A 19,486-nucleotide genomic window follows, 5' to 3' on the forward strand; every position below is an offset into this window, starting at 1 on the left:
TTTTAAGCAAGCTCCTCGATGTCATGGCCTCTGCCCTGTAAACTCCAAGGCTTTGTTGGCCAAAGAAAGCAGGCAGCGGTGGAGCAGGAATCCTAGGCTAGTCAGGGCTAGATTCGTATCTGGTGTGCGGGACAATGTAAGTAGAGCAGGTCTCGGGAAACCCCGAAGGTGGGAAATCTGAATGTATGCCCCCCATCCTTGCCAAATAAAATACAAATTAGAGATAACTGTTCACATTAGAGCCACAATGGGGAATTTTAAACAGCTAGTTTTCTGAGTACATTCAAGACACGATTGAGTTTATTGAAAAACGGATTTACCTGCAACTGCTCAGGGAATCCGGTCCAGCGCAGGTGTGAGTTCTAACTCCAGCTGCTCCACCAACTAGTCATGGGACCTCACACAAGTCATTTCAACTCTCCGAGCTGTCTTTCCCTATCTCAGCACTCTGTGTGACACAGGATGAGGCTTAAGAGGCAGAAAACTGGGCTTCTCATCCTGGCTCTACCACTAGATATGCACATGACCTTGGCCATCACTCTGTGTTATGTAAAATAAAGGGGCTGGATATAGTGGACGCTGAAGCCCCTTCAGATGCAACTGGATTTACTTCTCCCCAGAAAGTCATCAGTAAAGCTGATTTCCCCCATACCCACCGAAGTACGAGAGATCAGAGCAGAAACCCAATTTATGATCACAGGTCAAATTCAATAGCTGTGGCTATGAGAGAAGATGAAGAGTGTAAGAGAGTGTCAAGGTACAAATGCACTGCTAAAATGTGAGTCACAAACAAATGAACTTTAAAAGCCCTACTCCCTGAGAAAAGACATTTTCCTATTATTCTCAGACCCCAGAGAGGAAAATCCAAGGCCATCTATAATAGTCGGCCAGCAATGCTTTGAAAATTCCCAGCTCTGAGGTTTGCTGCATCACCTACAATCAAAATCAACTTAGGAAGTCAATTTTAAAAGAAGCTGAGTGATGTTTCCATTTTGGAAGGGGAAGAAAAATGGACTACTTCTATTTGGAGCTTGTAACTAACCTCCTGGCAGAACATCAGATGTTGCATCCTGCTCAACAGGAGGGTGTTGAGAGCAGCTGAGTGGAGCTGCAGGTCACGTCAACTCTTGTCACAGTTGTTTCCCAGGGGTGACAGCAGGCCCCCTACAGAATTTGATAAGGCAGCTCTTCTGCCCAGCAGGAACAGCAGGTGCACGAATCTTTCTTCTTGGGAGGCAGCGTGGTTTGGAAGAGAAGAAAAGTTTTGGATTTGAGTGATGCCACTTCTACCTAACAGTTGTGTGACTTTGGGCAAGTTACTTTTCCTCTTAGGGCCTCCATTTTCTCATGTGTAAAAAGGGAATAACAATACCCAATACTATAGGGTTGTTTCTATGAATTGAATGAGATAATGTGCTTAAAATACTCTGCACATAGTGGACAAGTCGTAGAGTTGGCCAAGACGGCCCCTTGAGAGTCCAGACACACCTGACACAGTGGTGTTTGCTGCCAGGTAGGCTAAGGTGGAGCTGAGGTACCCTGCAGTGCATTCTCCCACTGAGGGGAGAAGTGCTGGAGAGGCTGACAGTGGTCACAGATTCTTTCCAGAAGAGGAAGGATTCCAAACTTTCCAAATAAGCCCATGGCATTCCCAAACACTTGTGGATCCCAGGGAAGAAGCCTGATCTACACCCTCTCTCTGAATTTGGAATTTAGGCCATCTGCAGAGGCAACTAGCGGCATCCACACAAGGATGGGAACAAAACCACCAAGGGGGACTGAGTGTGATGACGCTAAAGTGCCGCTTCTGTTACGTCAGGCCCTGGAAACACAGTAAATGAAGCAGAAAGGGGCTGGATTATTGCTGGGGCTTAGTCCTAGACCGAAGTCAGTTGATGGCACCCAGACCCCTAGGGCACAATTGGGGGTGCTGGGCTGAAACAAGGTCCTTTTGAAGAGTGTTGTTGAAAGCTTGAGATTTCAGCATCACGTTGCTGCTCCCACTCAAGTCTTTGCATGTGACAGGATAGGGCAAACAGAGCACTGAAGAAGTATCTCAAACCCATTTGCTGTAATTTTTATAGTTAAAAAAATTAGCTATCTATCTAGGTCTTTTATTTCTCTCATTCCTTCATCTATCTACTACATGCATTTCAGTAGACATTAATAACATTTGAATACACTTAATAAAATATTTTTTCATGCTTCTTTTGAAGAATATATATTCTTTCTATATATCCCAGCCTTGAATGAGAATGTTTCAGATACTAAATATTTATCACAGAGCTCAGAGAACTTTGGTGGGGGGAGATCTCCCAAGAATTAACGTTAAGTACACAAACATAAGATTGAAACCCCAGGAATATCCCTGTTGAGACTGTAAATGACTTAGAAAAATGAGATCAAATGAGTTGTCTAGTTTTCTTCCCCATCATTCTCAATCACAGCCTTTCAGGCTAGGTAGAAAAAAAAAATTCTTTCACTCAGTTTCCACAAGAATTATTAATACTTTCCCAGAGGGCAATTTAGTAGAACAGGAACCAAAACAGTCCACAACATGGCACTCTGCTTAAAGTATCATTGGGAGACTTCTGTTCTAGCAAATCTCCAGTTTTGAACTGACAGCTGCAAACCCTGGAATGATCAGGAACAGTCAGCAGATCGGGGACCATAATGAACCACGGAGAATTGCAGTTAACCAACCCTACTGTGTTGTAACAAGGCCCCAGGATGTAGGGTGATTTTTCCAGGAAACGCAATACTTACTCCTCTGTGCTAGGAAATGACCAACATTCCTCTGGTGTCTGTACACACCCACAACTTGCACCTACGAGTAGCCTGGGCTTTGAAGCATACTGACCCTAGGGAGGAGCATGGGGGATGCGACTGATTGGATTGTTAGTTCTCAGATTTTGCCTACTCAGAGGCTGGGGGGTGGACTCCAGTCCTCGTAAGTTCCGTTCTAGTTCTACTGCCAGTTACCTGGAAAGAAGTCTAAACCCTAGTTGCATGCCAAGGACACCTGTTTGATGTCAGCCAGCCTGTGCACAAAGGCTATGGAGACTTACCAAGGAATGGTCTCCACCTCCAGCCTCAACAGATGTCTTATGTGGGGTGAAAGATTAAGATAACAAAAGGACAATTCCTCATTTTCAAAATGTACTTGACTTGGTCTTTCTTTCAAGACCAGATCTGAATTTTTAAGAATGATTTCAGAGACATTTGATGATAGCAAGCATTCACAAATCCAAGCGTGTGTGTGTGTGTGTGTGTGTGTGTGAGAGTCTGCTCTTTAGGTACTGCCTGCTCCAAGCCTGCAGTTTTGCCGCCTCTAATGAAGCTCTGTAAGCAGAGCGTGAAAAGACAAGAGAGACAGGAGACCAAGACCAAGTAGAAGGATATGTTTTTTCCAACATTAGCCTTCTCGACCCTAAGCAAGCCCCTCACTGGGCTCTAAACCCCCATTTTAGAAACACTGAAAAAATTATGTTCCATGATGTCCTTTTAATACCTATGCAAAAATTTTCAGGTGTCAGAATCCTGAAAGCAAAGGTCAACACTAAGGTGACCTTTTTTTTTTTTTTTTAAGGAAAGAGGATTCTATCTGAGTGGAACTAAAGGCTTCCCTTTTACATCTACAAAGCTGGGTCAATCTCCTAAAAGCCCTTCCCCAGCTTGGTAGGAAAGATATGTGCTGAGGCGCAAAACACCTACTAGACTAGGCTCACTTCACCTCCTGTTTGGGAATTCACGCTGCCACACTGAGGCGCACAGCTGTCCCCAGTCTGTGAGGGCAGCATTTGAGCTTATGGTCAAACTCACACTTTGTGCTTTCTGGTGCTGCCTAGAGAGCCGTGTGACAGGCCACCCCAACACTTCAGTGAGGAATCCTTACACCCAACTCCACCCTCACTGGGAAGTGTTATAGTAACGTGACTCCTTGCAGTTTTTAAATTGTTGACAAGCTAAAAGGGATGTTTTATTGTCTGTCTCACCTGTTTCAATGCAGCACGTGCTCTCTCCTCGTGGCTGGCGGGAGCCCTGCTTTCTGCTCTATTCCTGACCCTGTCCCTACCAGGTGAGGGGCGAACCAAGCAGGAAGGCACACCCTCAGTGCTTCCTATGAGTAAGACCCACCACTCAAAAGCTGTACACTTTATTACTAAGCACTTTTTCCTTCAGACACTTTTAAGTAGAATAAAAAGTGGCTTCCTGGAATTTGAACTTTCTTACCTGCCCACCCCAGCCCCTTCCCAGGCCCTCCCCAGCCCAACAGGCTTATGTGGACCTGTGAAGAGGTGCCTTCTTCTGCCAGTAGTGTGTGTCCAGGCAGCCTGGCTCACACTGACTTTGCCATCTGATAACATGCCTTGACCCTGACGGACCACTTGGCTTGCAAAGCAGGCCGAGGCGTGTGGGGTGGCTGAGGTAGGGAGGGAAGCAACCCCTCCTTGCTTCTCACAGTAAAGGGCAGCAGAGGCAGCTAAATCCCCTCCGTCCTATGCAGACACCCCACAGGGATGACGTGGGGAATGGCAGGCCCTCCTGAACACGCCCAGGCTATGAGCTCAGCCCACCAACAGTCTGGTTGCCTTCCCAGATGCCATTTATTAACACTGCTCCGCCACCTCCCCCACCCCCACACTCCCGTGGCCACCCTCTCCCCTACGTCTTTCACCCTCTGCGGGCCCCCCGCAGAAGGCCTAAGTCCCCTAGGTCCCCAGTCCACGCTAACAGTACAGGGACATCCTGCTCCGGCGCATGGCCTCGCTGATCAGGTAGGCGGGGCTCAGCTCGGGCTCCTCCGTCATGATGGCAATGTTCTGCCACTCGCCCGTCTGGCTGGACCTCTTGATGGTGTCCACCACGCACAGGGCGTACAGGCAGTCGTCGAAGGTGGCGGCCATGGTGAGGGGCCGCCCGTCCCACGTGCGCCGGTCGTCCTGGTCCTGGAAGGCCTGGCGCACCGCCTGCATCATCTTGATGGTGCCGCGCAGGTAGGGCGAGGGGATGTCGCTGAAGGCCTTCTCTGGCAGCAGCGAGTTGCTCACGGGCGTAGCGTCCTGCACGAGCAGCTCCTGCTCCGGGGCGCTGTTGCGCTGCCCGTACAGGTCGGTGCCCACGGCCAGCAGGCGCCCGGCCGAGCCCACCACCGTCACGTCCTGCTTGAACTCGCCGGGCACGTTGAAGTTGAGGGTGACGGTGCAGCACACCCCGCCCTCCAGCACCATCTGGAAGGTGCAGAAGTCGTCGCTGGTGATCTGGCGGATGCCCTTGATGTGGTCGGTCTGCTTGACGAAGGTCTTGAGCAGCCCGTGGACCTTGACGGCCTTCTGGCCGGTGAGGAAGGTGAGCAGGTCGATGATGTAGGTGCCCACCGAGTGCAGGCCGCCGCCGCCCATCAGGTCGTCGCAGCTCCAGTTGTACTTCTTGCCCAGCAGGCTGCCGCTGTGCACCTGCACCTCGCACACCAGCGGCTCGCCCACGTAGCCCTCCTCGATCAGCTGCTTCATGCGCACGAAGGCCGGCAGGAAGCGCAGCACGTTGCCCATGATGCTCATGAGCTTCGGGTAGTAGTGGGCGGCCGACATCATGCGGAAGGCGTCCAGCGGCGTGGCCGTGCGGTCGCAGATGACGTTCTTGCCGATACCTGCGGGCGGGAGGAAGGACAGGGGATCAGAGGTGGCGCGCGGGGTGCGAGCGGCAGGGGGCGCTGTGGCCCGGAACGGGACCGCGCCTGCGCGGGTATCTCTACCTCACTTCCTGTCCCAAGAGTCTCCACACAAAGGAAAAATTTTGTAAAGCTTTGTAAGGCGTATTTTGCAACTAAAGGTATATTTATCTGCAATTTCCCATTTTTCCCTATGTATGGTGACTTTTGGGGCACCTCCTAATTTCCTAGCACCTTTTGTTTATATAAAAAGAAGATATTCTGTGTATTTCAAAATTACTTGAAATATTTAAGTTGAATTACTTAGCTTAATATTGAACCACTGGCATTGAGTTAAACAGTAAGATTTAAGATAGTTAAATAAGCTATATTTTAGAAATATTTAAAAATACTTGCCAAGAAAGTATAAAATGCTTCATTTGCTATTTATATAAATCTATAACATTTTATATAGAAATAGATTTTGCTTTTATATTATTTAAATATAAACTATAAGATAGTTCTATTAAAGTATACAATATCTTTTTACATATAAAATATATTTTGTTATAATTGTCATATATAAAATGTTTTGTATCTTTTATAAGTATCATTTTTATTAAAAGTGTATTATTATTAAAAATATCATATATAGAGAGGAAAATAGTATCTGTATCTGGACAGAGTCAGAATATTAAGCGAAAATCCTAGCCAAGGCAAGTCTGATTAAGAATTTCTTAATGATACCCTTTGAAGGTCTAAGCTTTTGGCTGTCACTCTTCCCACCTCACACCCTCAAGCCCTCCAGGATTATACTTTGAGTGGTATCTTGTTTGTTTATTTTGCATTCTGATTAAGAGCTGGCAGTGGTCACCTATGTGTTTAATGTTTTTCTCTTCCCATAAAGAGCGGATATTGCCTACATCTGAGGGGTGGGCACTGCCTATTTCCTCCCTTGCCCCCATCTGCCTCAGGGTGGGGTGTGTTGCTTTTGTCCAGTGGAGCTCAGGCCACTGAAGAATTAGTCTTGTGTAATGATTGTCATGGGTGTATAAATTACAGGGAGGCCAAGATGCCTCTCTGAGCCCTTTAGGAGACTAAGTGGTTCTGGATCTGGAGAAAACAAAGGATCAAAGGAAAGGAGAGTGACAGGGACTGAGACAGGGATTTATTCCATAGAAGCCAAGAGTCAGGGAGGAAGAAAAACAACTCAGCTAGAACTGGAGAAACAGCCAACTGGAAGGCAAAGAAAAAAAAAAAAAGCATCACACAGATTTGTTAGCAAGCCAGATAAAACAGATGCTAGGTTGGAAGACTTGGGGAGCTCCCAAGTCAAGGCTTTGCCTGCCTGGGGCAGGTCTCTGTGGTCTAGTCATGCTCACACATAGACCCTCTAATGGAGACCTGGGCACTCCAGCCACAGATGGGGGAGAGACCCCCAAGGGAAATGGAGTGATGAGACCCCCCTCCCATCCCACTTGTGCTGGCTATGGGCACTCCACTGACAATATCCAGGAACTCTTACAACACACTGAGCTAAGATGGGGTTTTGTGGACATCCTACAATTATAAATGCAGTGCAAGGACACATGCACGAGACTGCAGCAGGGCACGTGGCTCTCTCATTTTCCCACTGGAAGAGCTAGCCAAACAACAGAAATGGTTAGCATAGATCGAAGAAAAATACAAGCAATGGCTATTGGTTTCCACCTGCACATCTAGTTCTGGGCCTGAGCAAAAGGCCTGCAGCACACCTCCTTGCCGTAGCACACGTGTCCATATTGGCAGAGCTGGGCTGGCCCCCTCATGACCACAAGTGAGCAGTAAGAAGCTCTTTCAATTCCTAGTAACCAGGTGAGGACTGAGGCTCTGGCAGAGAGATGAGGCAACATTGGTTTGTATAGCCAAAAATGCCACACACCTGCATAACACAATGTTCCAATAATATGATCTTGTAGGCATTAGGCTCATGTAACATTGGCTCATGCTGCCAGGAACCGATTTATATGTAAACGGATTGGTAGGTCACTGCAGGGACAGGTGACATATACTGCCAAAATCTGCCTCACACCTGTTGGGTATAGGCTCTGGCTTCTGCTACACCCTACTTCAAGTTCCCCCAAACCAGGACCTCTGAGTCATCTCCTTACTATACTCTATCAATCATATTAATGGCACTTAAAAAAGTTTCTCTTACTTTCTGCTACTATAAAAAATATAAAACAAAGCAATAAAAGAAGAAAAGAATACATAGTGAAAAATAATTCATACCCCTTCTGTACACACGCCAAATAATCATTGAATAGGTAATTCTTTGCAGCTCTACAGAGGAAAAAATTCTGATGAAACCTCCAGAAAATGCAATATGAATATACACACAAAACTCTACTCCATCCTGAAACTCATGCATGGTTTCCCCGGGGTTCTGAGATACAGGCCTTTCTTTCTTTAGGCTATTTATGTATGTTGTGGTTCCACATTATACAGTAAGCTCCTCTAGGATAAAGACTGGGTCTTCTAATTTCTTAAGTCTCCCTTATGCCCGCAGCACCTAGTCGTGTCCCATTTGCAGCAGGAACCCAACAAACGTTGTCACCTGGCCCCACTTCTCTGCCCACAGTCTTTTGCAACACCCACACTTTACAGATGGGTCTCAGCAACACCTTAACACACAGTATCTGTAAAAGTCAAAAGAGACTTCTAGGAATTTACCATAAAGAAACAATTTAAAATGCAAGCACAGCTTCTTGCCCAAAGATAGTTCTCACTGCATTATTTATTAAAGCAAAAAGCTGAGAACAATGCAAATGCCCAAGAGAAGAATGGGTATGTAAACTGTAGCACAGCCATATGATAGAATACTGTACAGCCATAGAAAACTGATGCCTATAAAGACTTTTCCATGGCAAGCAAAATGATTATGATGCAATGTTAAATGAAAAGGGCCCCATTCATAAACGTACTATGATCTCAACTCTCTCTTTCAAAAGACAAATGCAAAAGAAAAAACCTGAGAGGGAATACCTCGAAATATTCACAGTGGTTAACGCTGATTAGTACGATTATGAATTTTATTTTCTTCACTATATTTTTCCATATTTTCCAAGTTTCTAATTTTATGATCAGAAAAAAATACTAGTTGTTTTTTTTTTTAACCTAAAACAGACAGGAAGATCCGTGTAGGATAACATTCAGAAAGATGGTGAAGCGCCCTCCATCTAGGGTGGGCTGGCAGGTCCCACCTCTCGTGGAGCTGTCCCAGTTCCTGTGGCCCCAGAGAGCTGGTAAAAGCTCGGCTGACCCTGAACTCTGAAAGCCTCTGAGGCACAGGCTACGTTGCCAGGTCTTCTTGCTCCAATTGCTCAGGACCTCTTGATGATTCTTGGTGAAAGCTGTGGACTGTCTCTCCAGAACACGTAATTCAAACAGACACACAAAACCCTGCCACGTCCTGAAGCCCACATAGACCCCCTCGGGTTCTGAGGTACTGGCATCTCCATCATAAATTGTAAGATAACTTCTCCAAGCCCTTAGGCTTTCTTAAAAATAAGGTAATGCTTCCAGTTTTAAAAGGAACCTAAATTGCAGAGCCAGCAGACCCTTCACAGACTGGTGAAGCGGTGTGTGTTTTCTCTCTGCTGCGGTCTTCCCTCAACTCCACCTCTCTCTCGGTGAGGCTTCTGCAAAGCCCACTCTGGATCCCCCAAATTCCTCAAATTCTTTTTCCCAGATTTACCCCACCAAAATCTGCCCTATTAAAAGGTTCTTGGTATTGCAACAAGAATCAAGGGTTTAGGCTAAAGGAACACAATTCCAAGGGTAGACTTCCGGTCATCAGACATGTCTTTGGGTATGCAGGCACATTAGCATGGCACAGAGCGTCCCCCTCATCCCCAACCACATGCAGTGGAAACTTGCATTGTCCATGCCTATGGCTGACACATGCCACAAGCCTGGGTGTGTCAGAGGCCACTCCATACGTGCTGGGATTCCTCCCAAAGAAAGTACACAGATACCTGCTCTCCAGCCTGCCTGTCAGCCTGGGCCTTGGGTCTGGCTTTCCAGCAAATCCCACAGTCTTTGGTGTCTTCGTCATGGTCATCTGTCTCAGCACAATGCCTCTCTTGCCACCCCCAGAGAAAGCACTGAAACAAACTCTTTAGGGAAAAGCCCTCTCTCTCCACTGAGAGTAGGAAATGTTACGTAGGGCAGTCTTGCACCCCTCCTTGAGCATGTGCCGATGACATTTCTTTCACATGAAGGTAAGTAGGTTCCACCAGGGAAACAGAAAATAAGGGGTTCAGGGAGAGGCAGAAGCCCCCTTATGAGCCCTTTACCAGTTGTGGCCAAGTCCTAATGGAGAATCCTACAAAGGCTCCCCTCAACCAGCAGGGAAAAAAATACCACCGGGTCTCAGTCTGCATGATCCGGGGAGACAGTCTGCACTCTCTCGCTCCTGGGTGGACAACTTTACTGAGGGGACAGGAGAGCCGTCTGTACCCCCCAGAGTCCACACGCCTCTCACAGCACCATGCCCAGCACACGTTCTTCAGCTTTCAGGTTTATATCCTCTGGTGGCCAAATGCGGTGCCCTCCTTCTCGGGCAAAAGATCAAAAACGTTGGGACTTGAAACAACCTGAGAGAAGATCATGCTGCAGAGAATTAAGCAAAGGGATTGGAAACATATGGACTCCATTTCATTCCAAATAAACAGGCAGTGCAAAATGGAAAACGAGGGGAAAAAAGAAGTGTCTGAGAAAACGTGTTCTGTGTTTTGCCAAGTCCCAAATGTTTCCTGAGCGGTGGGAGAGTTTTGGCAAAGCCCTCTGGCACTCACAAGGATGCACGATGATGGTGGAGGAACAGGAGGAGTTTTCTGTGCACTTGGGGCTATGCAGGATGGTGGGCAGAGACTAGGAGCCATCATGCCACAGCTCCACGCTCAGCTCGCCCACCAACGGCTCTGTGCCCACATCCAGAAGCGGATGGCTTGGGATGTTGCCACATTTGTCAATGTGATGCAGTGTGACCATGGGTGGGTGGCAGAGAACACATTGGGACTGGCCTGGGTCTTCTGGGGAAGTCTTCAAAATCTACCTCCACATAGACCATGTGCCGCTTTGCATAAGGACAAAGAGCTAAAGCTGGGTCTTTGGGGGGCCTTTGGGCTTGAACCAACTTAATTTTCTAAGACAAGAACCCCTCGGCATCAAATAAAGCAAAGCTACCTGTCCCCGAATGGTGGGACTGACACCTTCCCACCTAAGCCTTAGAGCTGAAGTTGGGGACACAATGAGATCCGTGGAAACTTCTGGAGGGTGAAAGTGCTATATGCAAGGCAGTGTGCCTGCTCCTTGTCGGAGCTTTTAAGTTAAATAATTTCAGAAGGAGCTTTACTGCCCTCCTGAGATCCCTTGTGGGGAAATGGAAAATCGGCTTCCTCCAAAGCCTGCTGGATGTGTTCTCTGCGACCGAGCCGAAATATCCACAGCCCCCACAAGGGGTTAGTGCTGTAGGGAAGCAGTTTCCGACCCAGAGACCCTCAAGCCAACTTCAGGCAGCTGCTCCCCTCCCAGCCTCCAAGCTCAGAGTCTCCAAGCTGTGTCATGGACACTCACATCTCATATCTCCCTACCACCAGCAGAGACAGGGCTCTTGTGGGGGCTGGTACTCAATCCACATGGGAGCCTGGCCAAGTGCTTCCCATTCACACTTCTAGGCAGACAGAGGCTCTCTGCTGTCCACAGAGCAGGTGCCCTTTGCTGTCTTTGATCAGGGAGCTTATCCCTGGGTACCTGGAGGATGGTTGCCACCCGACCACCCAGAGACAGATTATGATTCCTTAACACAATCAGCCTGGAACTTCAAAGCATCCCTCCCCGTGAGACATTTCCAATGACACACTCCCTTATCTAATCATGGTAGAAATCTTTGAGGCCAGTGCTACTTTCCCACTGGTTCCTCCCAGTCATTCAACATGTGTTCACAGCCCCTTATCTTCTGGTCCTACAGGCTGGTTTGCGGCTGTCCCAGCAGATTGGCAGAGCCTCCCCCAAAAGAAGTCCTGTTGGAACACAATTCTAAGTGTTTCCGACTTTTTCTTCCTATTTTTTTCCTCCCATTTGCAAAAGGTGGAGAGGGCTTTCTTTGCATTTCAAGCAGGAACTCATTATCTTCACTTATACTCTGTTTCTTCAACTTTTCTGTGCTAGGCACTGGGACTAAAAATGAATAGGAAAGATGAACAAGAGCTCACAGTCTAGCAGAGATCGACCAGGAAATGAATGATTATGGGATTCAGATCTAAAAGAAGGATGAACAATAAGAGCATGAAGGAGGAGCTGCCCAACTGATTTGGACATGGAAGAAGGCTCTGCTGGAGAGGGGACATTTGAGCCAGGTTCTGAAGCATGCATAGGAGTTTGACTATTCATCATTCAGAAGTTTAAGTCAGGTTTAAAAAATGTTCTAAAACACGGGTGTTTAATCTGGGATCTGAGAAACTGCTAAAACTGGAACATTTACAAAAATTGTGTGCATATAACCTGATGTACAGTTTTCTGAGGGAGAGGTTCATTAGATTCTTAAAAGAATCTATGTTTCAAAAAAGATTAGGCAGAACTGAACTTTAGAATGAAGACAGGAAAAAAAAAAAAGCAGGTCAAAGATAAATCTCTGGTTTCAACAGCACTAAATATATGAACAGACAGGGCGACTTACAATTGCTCCATCCCTGCACCCTGAGACAGGGGGCATCTAAAATCACTTTCACTCACTCACTGCAATATTCCATTTAGTCCAGCTCTGCCTCTTCTTTATTTTTCTTTCTGCTAATCTCCTCTCCACTCCCCCAACACACATACGCACACCCCACATACATTTTTTTTTCAGCTTAGAAAGTGCAAGAGAAGTGGTAGTATTGTCAGAGTGACTGTCTAGGTCCCACTCTGCCCTCTGGCCCTTCCTCCATATCAACTAAGAGGAGAGCCCCTTCGGTGAGATTAAATCTCTGATCTTCAATCCCCACAAGACTTCCTGACGTAAGTACAACTTCCCAACTCAAAAGACTAGTCTGATCTGTTCCTAGTAATAATGGTACAATTTAAACTAGCAACAACAGCCATTTGTTGAGCACTTATTTTGTGTCAGAGGAGGGTGAGTGTTTTACACGCATTTTTTTCTTTTTTTTTTTTTATTTCAGCATATTATGGGGTACAGATGTTTAGGTTACGTGTGTTACCCTTGGTTCCCCCCCCCAAAATCCATGTTTCAAATATGTCCATCCTTCGGGTAGTGCGCATTGCACTCCTTGTGTATACAAATACCCGTCCCCTCCTCCCTCCTCCCGCCGCCCTCCCCCTTCCCCAGCATCCAATAGATGTTGTTCTGATATGTGCATTTATGTGTTGATTAGTTAATACCAATTTGATGGTGAGTACAAATGGATCCATTTTACACGCATTTTTATTTTTAAGCCTACACAACTCCGTGAGGCAGGTACTATTACTGTTCCCATCTTATAGATGTGGAAACTGAGCCTCCGAGAGGGTAAGCAACTTGCCCTTGGTTCCACAATTCAATGAGTTGTAGACCCAGATTGTCTGGCTTCAGAGCTGGCCTAGCCTGATTTCTGCACTTATCCTGCTTTCTGGGCTCCCCTCTGTCTTAAAGCTGGCTAGGTTATTGTTTGTACCCATGTCGCCCAGAGACGCATGGTTCCATTCGTGCTGGCTACCCGCGCCGATGCACACACGTGTGATGTCTGCAGCACACAACAAAAGGAGGATTCCAAAGAGAATCGTGTATCTGACTGTGGTAAGCATGAGAAACCAGGTCAGCGGGGGGCCCAGTGCTCAGCTAGGTGACATCTTAAGTCCCAGAGCAACTTGATTAAGTTTCCATCCTAATTTCAAACTTGAGATGGAAATGGGTCAGGGTGACCCATATTCAGCTCCTTTGTCAAGGCCTCTGGTGCCATCAGTGGGCTCTGAAAGCAGGTCACAACCAGTGAAAGGAAGTCAGCCTGGCTTACAGTGACAGAACTTGGTATTGAACCGAATTAGATGTTCAAGTGCTTTTCTACATCAACCCACCAGTAAGGCCAGCCCCTATCCCACTGACCCTTTTATGGACCTTCCCCCATGAGTTAGGCCTGTTGTCTGAGCCTTCTCTTTGCACAGGAGCCCCTATCAATACCTGAATTTTCTCTGATTGCTTCATGGGCGGTAGGATCATCCAGCGATCGAGCCCATCTGTAACAGGGATTTACTCCTGAAACACTCTCCAACGTCAGTTTCTTTATTGGTAAATCCCACAGCTCCATCCATCACTACAGCTTGTCTCTGAGGCTGAAGTTGAAAATGAAGATATGATGTTGGGAAGTCACTAGCCAGCTCCTGCCAGCCTGGACATTCCCCAGGAGAGAAAAGAAAAGCTTGCTTCTTCCAGCCCAGGAGAGGCCGAGGTTCGGAAACAGCAGGTAGCTATGCAGGCCAGTGGCCAGCTTCTCAGGTAGGGAAGCCCTTCCCTGCCTGTAGGTGGCACATTCAGTGGGAGTGTGAGGGGGCAGGGCAGTGGATAGGGGTCCATGGGAGAATGGGCTTGGATGTAGTGGTGACAGTTGTCAGGGACTTGGGGGCAGAGGAAAACAGCCAGGACTATGAGCTCCAGCAGTTGAGTCCTGCTATGTTGGTCCCAAAAGCCAAATGACACCCACTGCACCTTAATGGATACTATTCTGGGAGCAGCATGGAACGGCCACTCTTGAGCCACCATTCCACACATGGACAAGCCAGGATTCAGGGGGCACCATCTGGATCCAAGGATAGAGCCAGAGTCAGCTAAGCCACACTTTCCCCAGGGAAAGCCTCCTGCACGACAACAGTCAGTATAGTGGCTGTATAGTGGCTTCCACAGTTAGACGGTACGTGCGTCTCCAGTATACCATAGTCCCCACCTGACCCTATTACACCACTGCACAGTATTAGTTTTCTATGGCTGCTGTAACAAACTACCACAAACTTAGCTTAAAACAATACCCGCTTACTATCTTTCAGTTCTCTAGGTCGGACGTGCAGGTGGGCTCAGCTGGGTCCCTGAGGAGGGTTTCCCAAAGCCACTCTGGGGAAGAATCTGGTTCCATGCTCGCTCAGGCTGGTGGCCCAATTCAGTTCCTTGTGGCTGTAGGACTGAGGTCCCCCTCTCCTCACTGTCTGTCCAGCTTCTACGGAAGCCCACATTCCTGCCATGTGTCCCCCCATCTTCAAGCTGGCAACAGCACCTGGAAGTTGAATCCTTCTCACACTTGGAATTTCTCTGACTTCCTCCTTTGCCACCAGCTAGAGAGAACTTTCTGCCTTTACAGAGCTCCTGTGACTAGATTAGATCCACCCAGAGGATCCTCTTTTTGCCACAGAGCTTATCACAGGAATAACACTGGTGGGCGAGGTCCTCTTAGACTCCTGCCTACTCATTTGCGTTACCTGCCTGTGAGCTCTAGAAACCCCCTCGGAGAGGAAGAGCGTCAAGTATTCTCCCAATACTAAGTGCCTCAGACATGTGTCTACATTCCTTTGAGCCTCCCTTTGTCTCTGTGTTCCTTCAGTAGTTTTTACTCCATCAAAAAGGCAGACTCAGTGAGGTACTACTCTAGGGTTTTTTAAAACCTAAGATTAGTCTGCTTGTTGCCAAGGAGATGGTGTCCCCAACTCCCGGCTCTCTGCAGGCTGCAGTCACAGGAACAGGTGCGGGCAGGGTGGGAGCCTCGGTCTCTGGGCAGGAGAGAGCACAAGGAAGGGAAGGACACTGAAAGTGGTCTGTCTTCCCTCGGCGTCAGGGCATCCCACTGGCTCGTTTAAGCGCCACTCGGCACCATCGTCCTCATTTGCAGAGAATGGGGAACTGAGGCTTAGAGATTATGGTTGCTCCAAATCAGGGATATGTGGCAGGCCCAGGCTGCAATTTCAGTTCTGTGATCCCAAAGCTCAGTGTTTTCCATTCTCCACCTAGACAGTGGCTGTGAGCGGAAAGGGGAAGGAGGATCAAATGACTGGGCCCCAGAGCCACCAGGTGGGTGAATAAAAGAAGCACCAACCCCTCGGGGCCGGCACGGTGCTGAGAGGTGATTTGGGCGGCACTGGAGGGAGGGCCGAGTCTAGGACTTAACAGGGGAAGAGCTGGGAAGCTAGGGGAGCCAGAGGCCGGACATGGGAGAGTATAGTGGCTGTTCGCCTTGAAGGCAGACAGGTGGCTGCTCCACATCTCTGGCCATGAACCACTGTGGCCAGGGCAACTGAAAGATTATTATTGGGAAGGAGAGAGGCTGGGGACACCAGCCATTGTGGTGATGGGATCCCCACAGCCGAATAAAGAAGCCCTGCAAGGGCCCCTGCCTCTTGCTAGCGGCTGGCCACTGCGTTGGCCAAAGGCACCACCTTGTGAGCCCAGGAATGCACATCTGGGGCCGCGGCGGTGGTGACAACACCTTGGTGTGGCCAAAACCTGTCCAAGAAAGGAAAACAGCCCGATGCTCCATGCTTCCTCACAGAGAAACAGCGGATCCTCATGCCTCAGCTCTGAGAACCCTGTCTGCTGCTGCTGTGGCCAAACAACAGCCATAAAGCTCCCCCACAGCCAGGAGGCCAACCAGCTCCAGTACAACAGGTGGTGAGAATGATTAACCTGCGACTTCCCAGAGCACTTTCACCTGCAGCATCTCCCTGTGGTGGCCCCAGTCTGGGCCAGGGCCTGGGGACTGGTGGGAGGTGGTGATGCTAGAAACTGACAAGTAACTGACAGTGCAGTAATTGGGCGTTTGTGTGTGTATTGGGGTGGGGGGTAGCAGAGATGTGTAATCTGGGGGCAGGGGCGCTGCCCCGCCCTTGAATCTCGTTGCCGTGCTTGTGAAATTCCACAGCTGAGGGTCTTGGTGGGAAGTACAGCTCCTTCCCGCTATAGAAGCCAACAGATGTTGTAGCAAGGCATGGGCACCTGCCCGGGTTTGGCCAACCAGGGATACCACCTGGGCCTGGTACACGGGATGGAGGAAGGTGGAGATCCATGCGGGCTGCTGGCAGTGGGGCAGCAGCAACTAGTTTCTGGGGCTGCGGTGGCTGTGAAGAGATGATGGCTTCTGTCACCCGGTGCCAGCTCCATCACAAGCAACTGAGTCCCTCCACGCCAAATGCGTTCCCTGGTGCGATCTGGACTGTGGCTCCAGCTTTAAGCAAAACTTTCTCTGTTCCTCTTGTTTTCCAAGCCCGCTTCCCCAGCTTCCCATACATTTCTTTGAGGAGTTAATGCCCTTTCAAAAAAATTCCATTGTGCTAAAATCAGCCAGGTAGTTTCTATTGTTGGCAATTATTATAAGATACTTCTTGAGTACAACAGGTTTCCAAGCTTTCTGGACCCCTTTCTGAAAAAGATTGATTTGGGCACAGAGGAACCACCGAGTGCTTTATTAATAAAAAGCAGCCCGAGATCCAGCGTGATTTATCAGAAAGGGAAGTGAACTGGGGGTCAGGGGCTGTGGATTGAAGTTGTGACTCCAGCATTTGCCAACTGTGTGATGCCGGCCGTTCTGTATCGAGGCGGCCCCATTCATTCCCTTATCTACAAAATTGGAATAATGAACCCTGCTTCAAAAGGCTGCTTTGAAGATGAAGGAACGTACAGACACTGTCCCGACCCATGACAAGTGCTCATAAACGTCTGCTGCAGTCAGGAGCAGACCCAAATAGAAACTGCACAGATCAGCTCTGAGAGCTACAAGAATCCAAACCAAGTCGGAGGCAGGGAGGCAAGTGCACAGCAGCGCAGGGGCCAGGAAGGGACAGATTCCAAAGCGAAGCGGGTTCTAGGTCTGGCTTTGATTCCATGTGCAGAAACACACCATCTGTGAAATGGGGCTGGTATCTGGCCCGGCCAGCTTTGTGAGACTGCTGAGAATATGAACTGAGTAATACATAGGAAAGTATGCTGAAAGGAATAAGCCTGTTGCAAGAACACAGTCCTTGCCAAGATGCGGGAGCAAATAAAACTAAAAACAAACCCACTGCAGCATTCTCTGCCGGGGGCCCCTGGGCTGAAAACTAGATGCTGTCATGATGAAATCAAAATGCAGAGCTGTGAGCCTGATTCTGCCCCAGTGCATACTGGGATGGGGTGCCGGTGGGACCACCTTTGCAAATGACAAGTGCATGCTGTGCCACACGTGCCCTGGCAGAGACTTTTGCTGGCATTACTGGATGCCTGGGGGTGGGGCAGGCAGGCAAATGCTGGGCAGAGGTTGCCTGAGCACTTAGCTGAGCACCTTATTAGCTGCTCCTAGTAAATAATGAAAGCTCAGCTAGCTAGGGGAAGCTACAGATTAAAACTCCTCTTTCCAAATTACAAAACCTCACCCTGAGTTGCAGCTGATATTTTGGTAAGTCTGTGCTACCATCTAGGCCCAGAGTCAGTGGGAAATTGTATCCTGTCAACAGAGTTCAGAACCTCAGGAATGGGCAAGGTAAGATTAGGGGCTAGGGGTGGGGTGTTTACAAAGCACTTGCCTCAGAAACCCCAGCCTCCCTCCTGCAGCCCAGAAGCCAGCGGATTTCTTCCATCCTACATCCTCTTCTCTTCGAGGGACAGTGCTTAATTTTTCACCTCAGGACCAGATGCCAACAGCCTGAGCCGAATGAGATGAGGGTTTTAGCAAGCCCAGCTCTCCAAGGCCGAAAGGCTGACAAACTGCTCACTGGGGCGGAGACCAGTCATACTGCCCCAGATTCTGGCTAGGGAAGTCCTGGTGCTTTGTTTTCTTTTGCAACAATATGCAAACAATGAAGACTGTTTTTAAAGGGAGAAAGCTAGCTGGCAGGAGCTCCCAGAAAACTGGGCGCACCTGGGCCCCTGTTGGCCCCAGCAACACTCCTTCAAAGTCTGAAAAGCCTGAAAGCCCACAACCTGTTTGGTGATGTCAGGTGGCAGCAGTCCCCACTTTACAGATGAGGAAATGGGCTAGGAGTTAAGTTTTAATACTGTCCCTTCTGTACAATACTGTAAGGGCCTAATGAAGCCAGGACACAGGCGATAAAGGCTCCTGGCCCTGGGGAAAGAGTCCAGCGGGCTGAAAAGTTTCCCTTGTACATCCTGACAATTCTTCCATACAGAAGGAATTCTCACTGATCCCAGGAAAGGGATCGACAGGGAGGGCGAAGCACTGGGACAAGTCTGGCCTGTGGCTCTCAGACAATCAGTCATGCATCAGACTTGCACAGGAGGACTTGGGTCATGCGTGTAGGGAGATGACCCAATGTCTTAGCCATGGCAGATGCCCTAAAAGTGTGCCAGAGACAGAGAATAAGGAGGGAGGCCCAGGCGTGGTTTGCTTAGTGTCCCAGAGGGGAGGGGCGTGGACAGGTGGCTTATCCCCTTCCCTCCTCCTCTGTCTCAGCCCTTGCCTGCACTCCTCTCGCCAACACCTCCTCTGAGGCAGGCTTGTCATGCTCAATCACGCTGAAGTCTAAAAGCCCACTTTGAAGTATGAATAATAAAAACTCACAGTTACTGATGGAAGCACTTACTACCACCCAGTAAAGTGCTTTGCGTGAATCATCTTACTGAATCCTCCCAATAACCCGAGGAGGCTACTGTCATTCCCAATACACACAGTGAAGCCAAACCTTCAAGAGTCAAGGCTCAAATTCACACCCCAGTAAGTGGCTGCGTCAGGATCCAAACCCACATAATCTGGCTCCGCAGATGTGTACTCATCTCGATCACACAATACGCTGGCAATACTAAACGCAATTTGATAGGTGGTCAGGCATGACTGCAAAGGAATCAGGCTG

The 19,486-nt window shown here is 48.5% G+C and overlaps 1 protein-coding gene across 1 annotated transcript in view; it reads right to left on the minus strand.

Moving 5' to 3' along the window:
- Positions 1-4,645: 4,645 nt before the first annotated feature.
- Positions 4,646-19,486, minus strand: part of GFOD1 (glucose-fructose oxidoreductase domain containing 1) — a 107,969-nt gene continuing 93,128 nt past the window's right edge. Inside the window, exon 2 of the mRNA XM_012653172.1 lies at positions 4,646-5,650. Within this exon, the coding sequence (XP_012508626.1) occupies positions 4,731-5,650 (920 nt within the window). The 3' untranslated portion in view covers positions 4,646-4,730. The remainder of the gene's footprint in view (positions 5,651-19,486) is intronic.

The sequence above is a fragment of the Propithecus coquereli genome, unplaced genomic scaffold (genome assembly GCF_000956105.1).
Source record: "Propithecus coquereli isolate 6110/MARCELLA unplaced genomic scaffold, Pcoq_1.0 Scaffold416, whole genome shotgun sequence".
Lineage (NCBI taxonomy): Eukaryota > Metazoa > Chordata > Mammalia > Primates > Indriidae > Propithecus > Propithecus coquereli.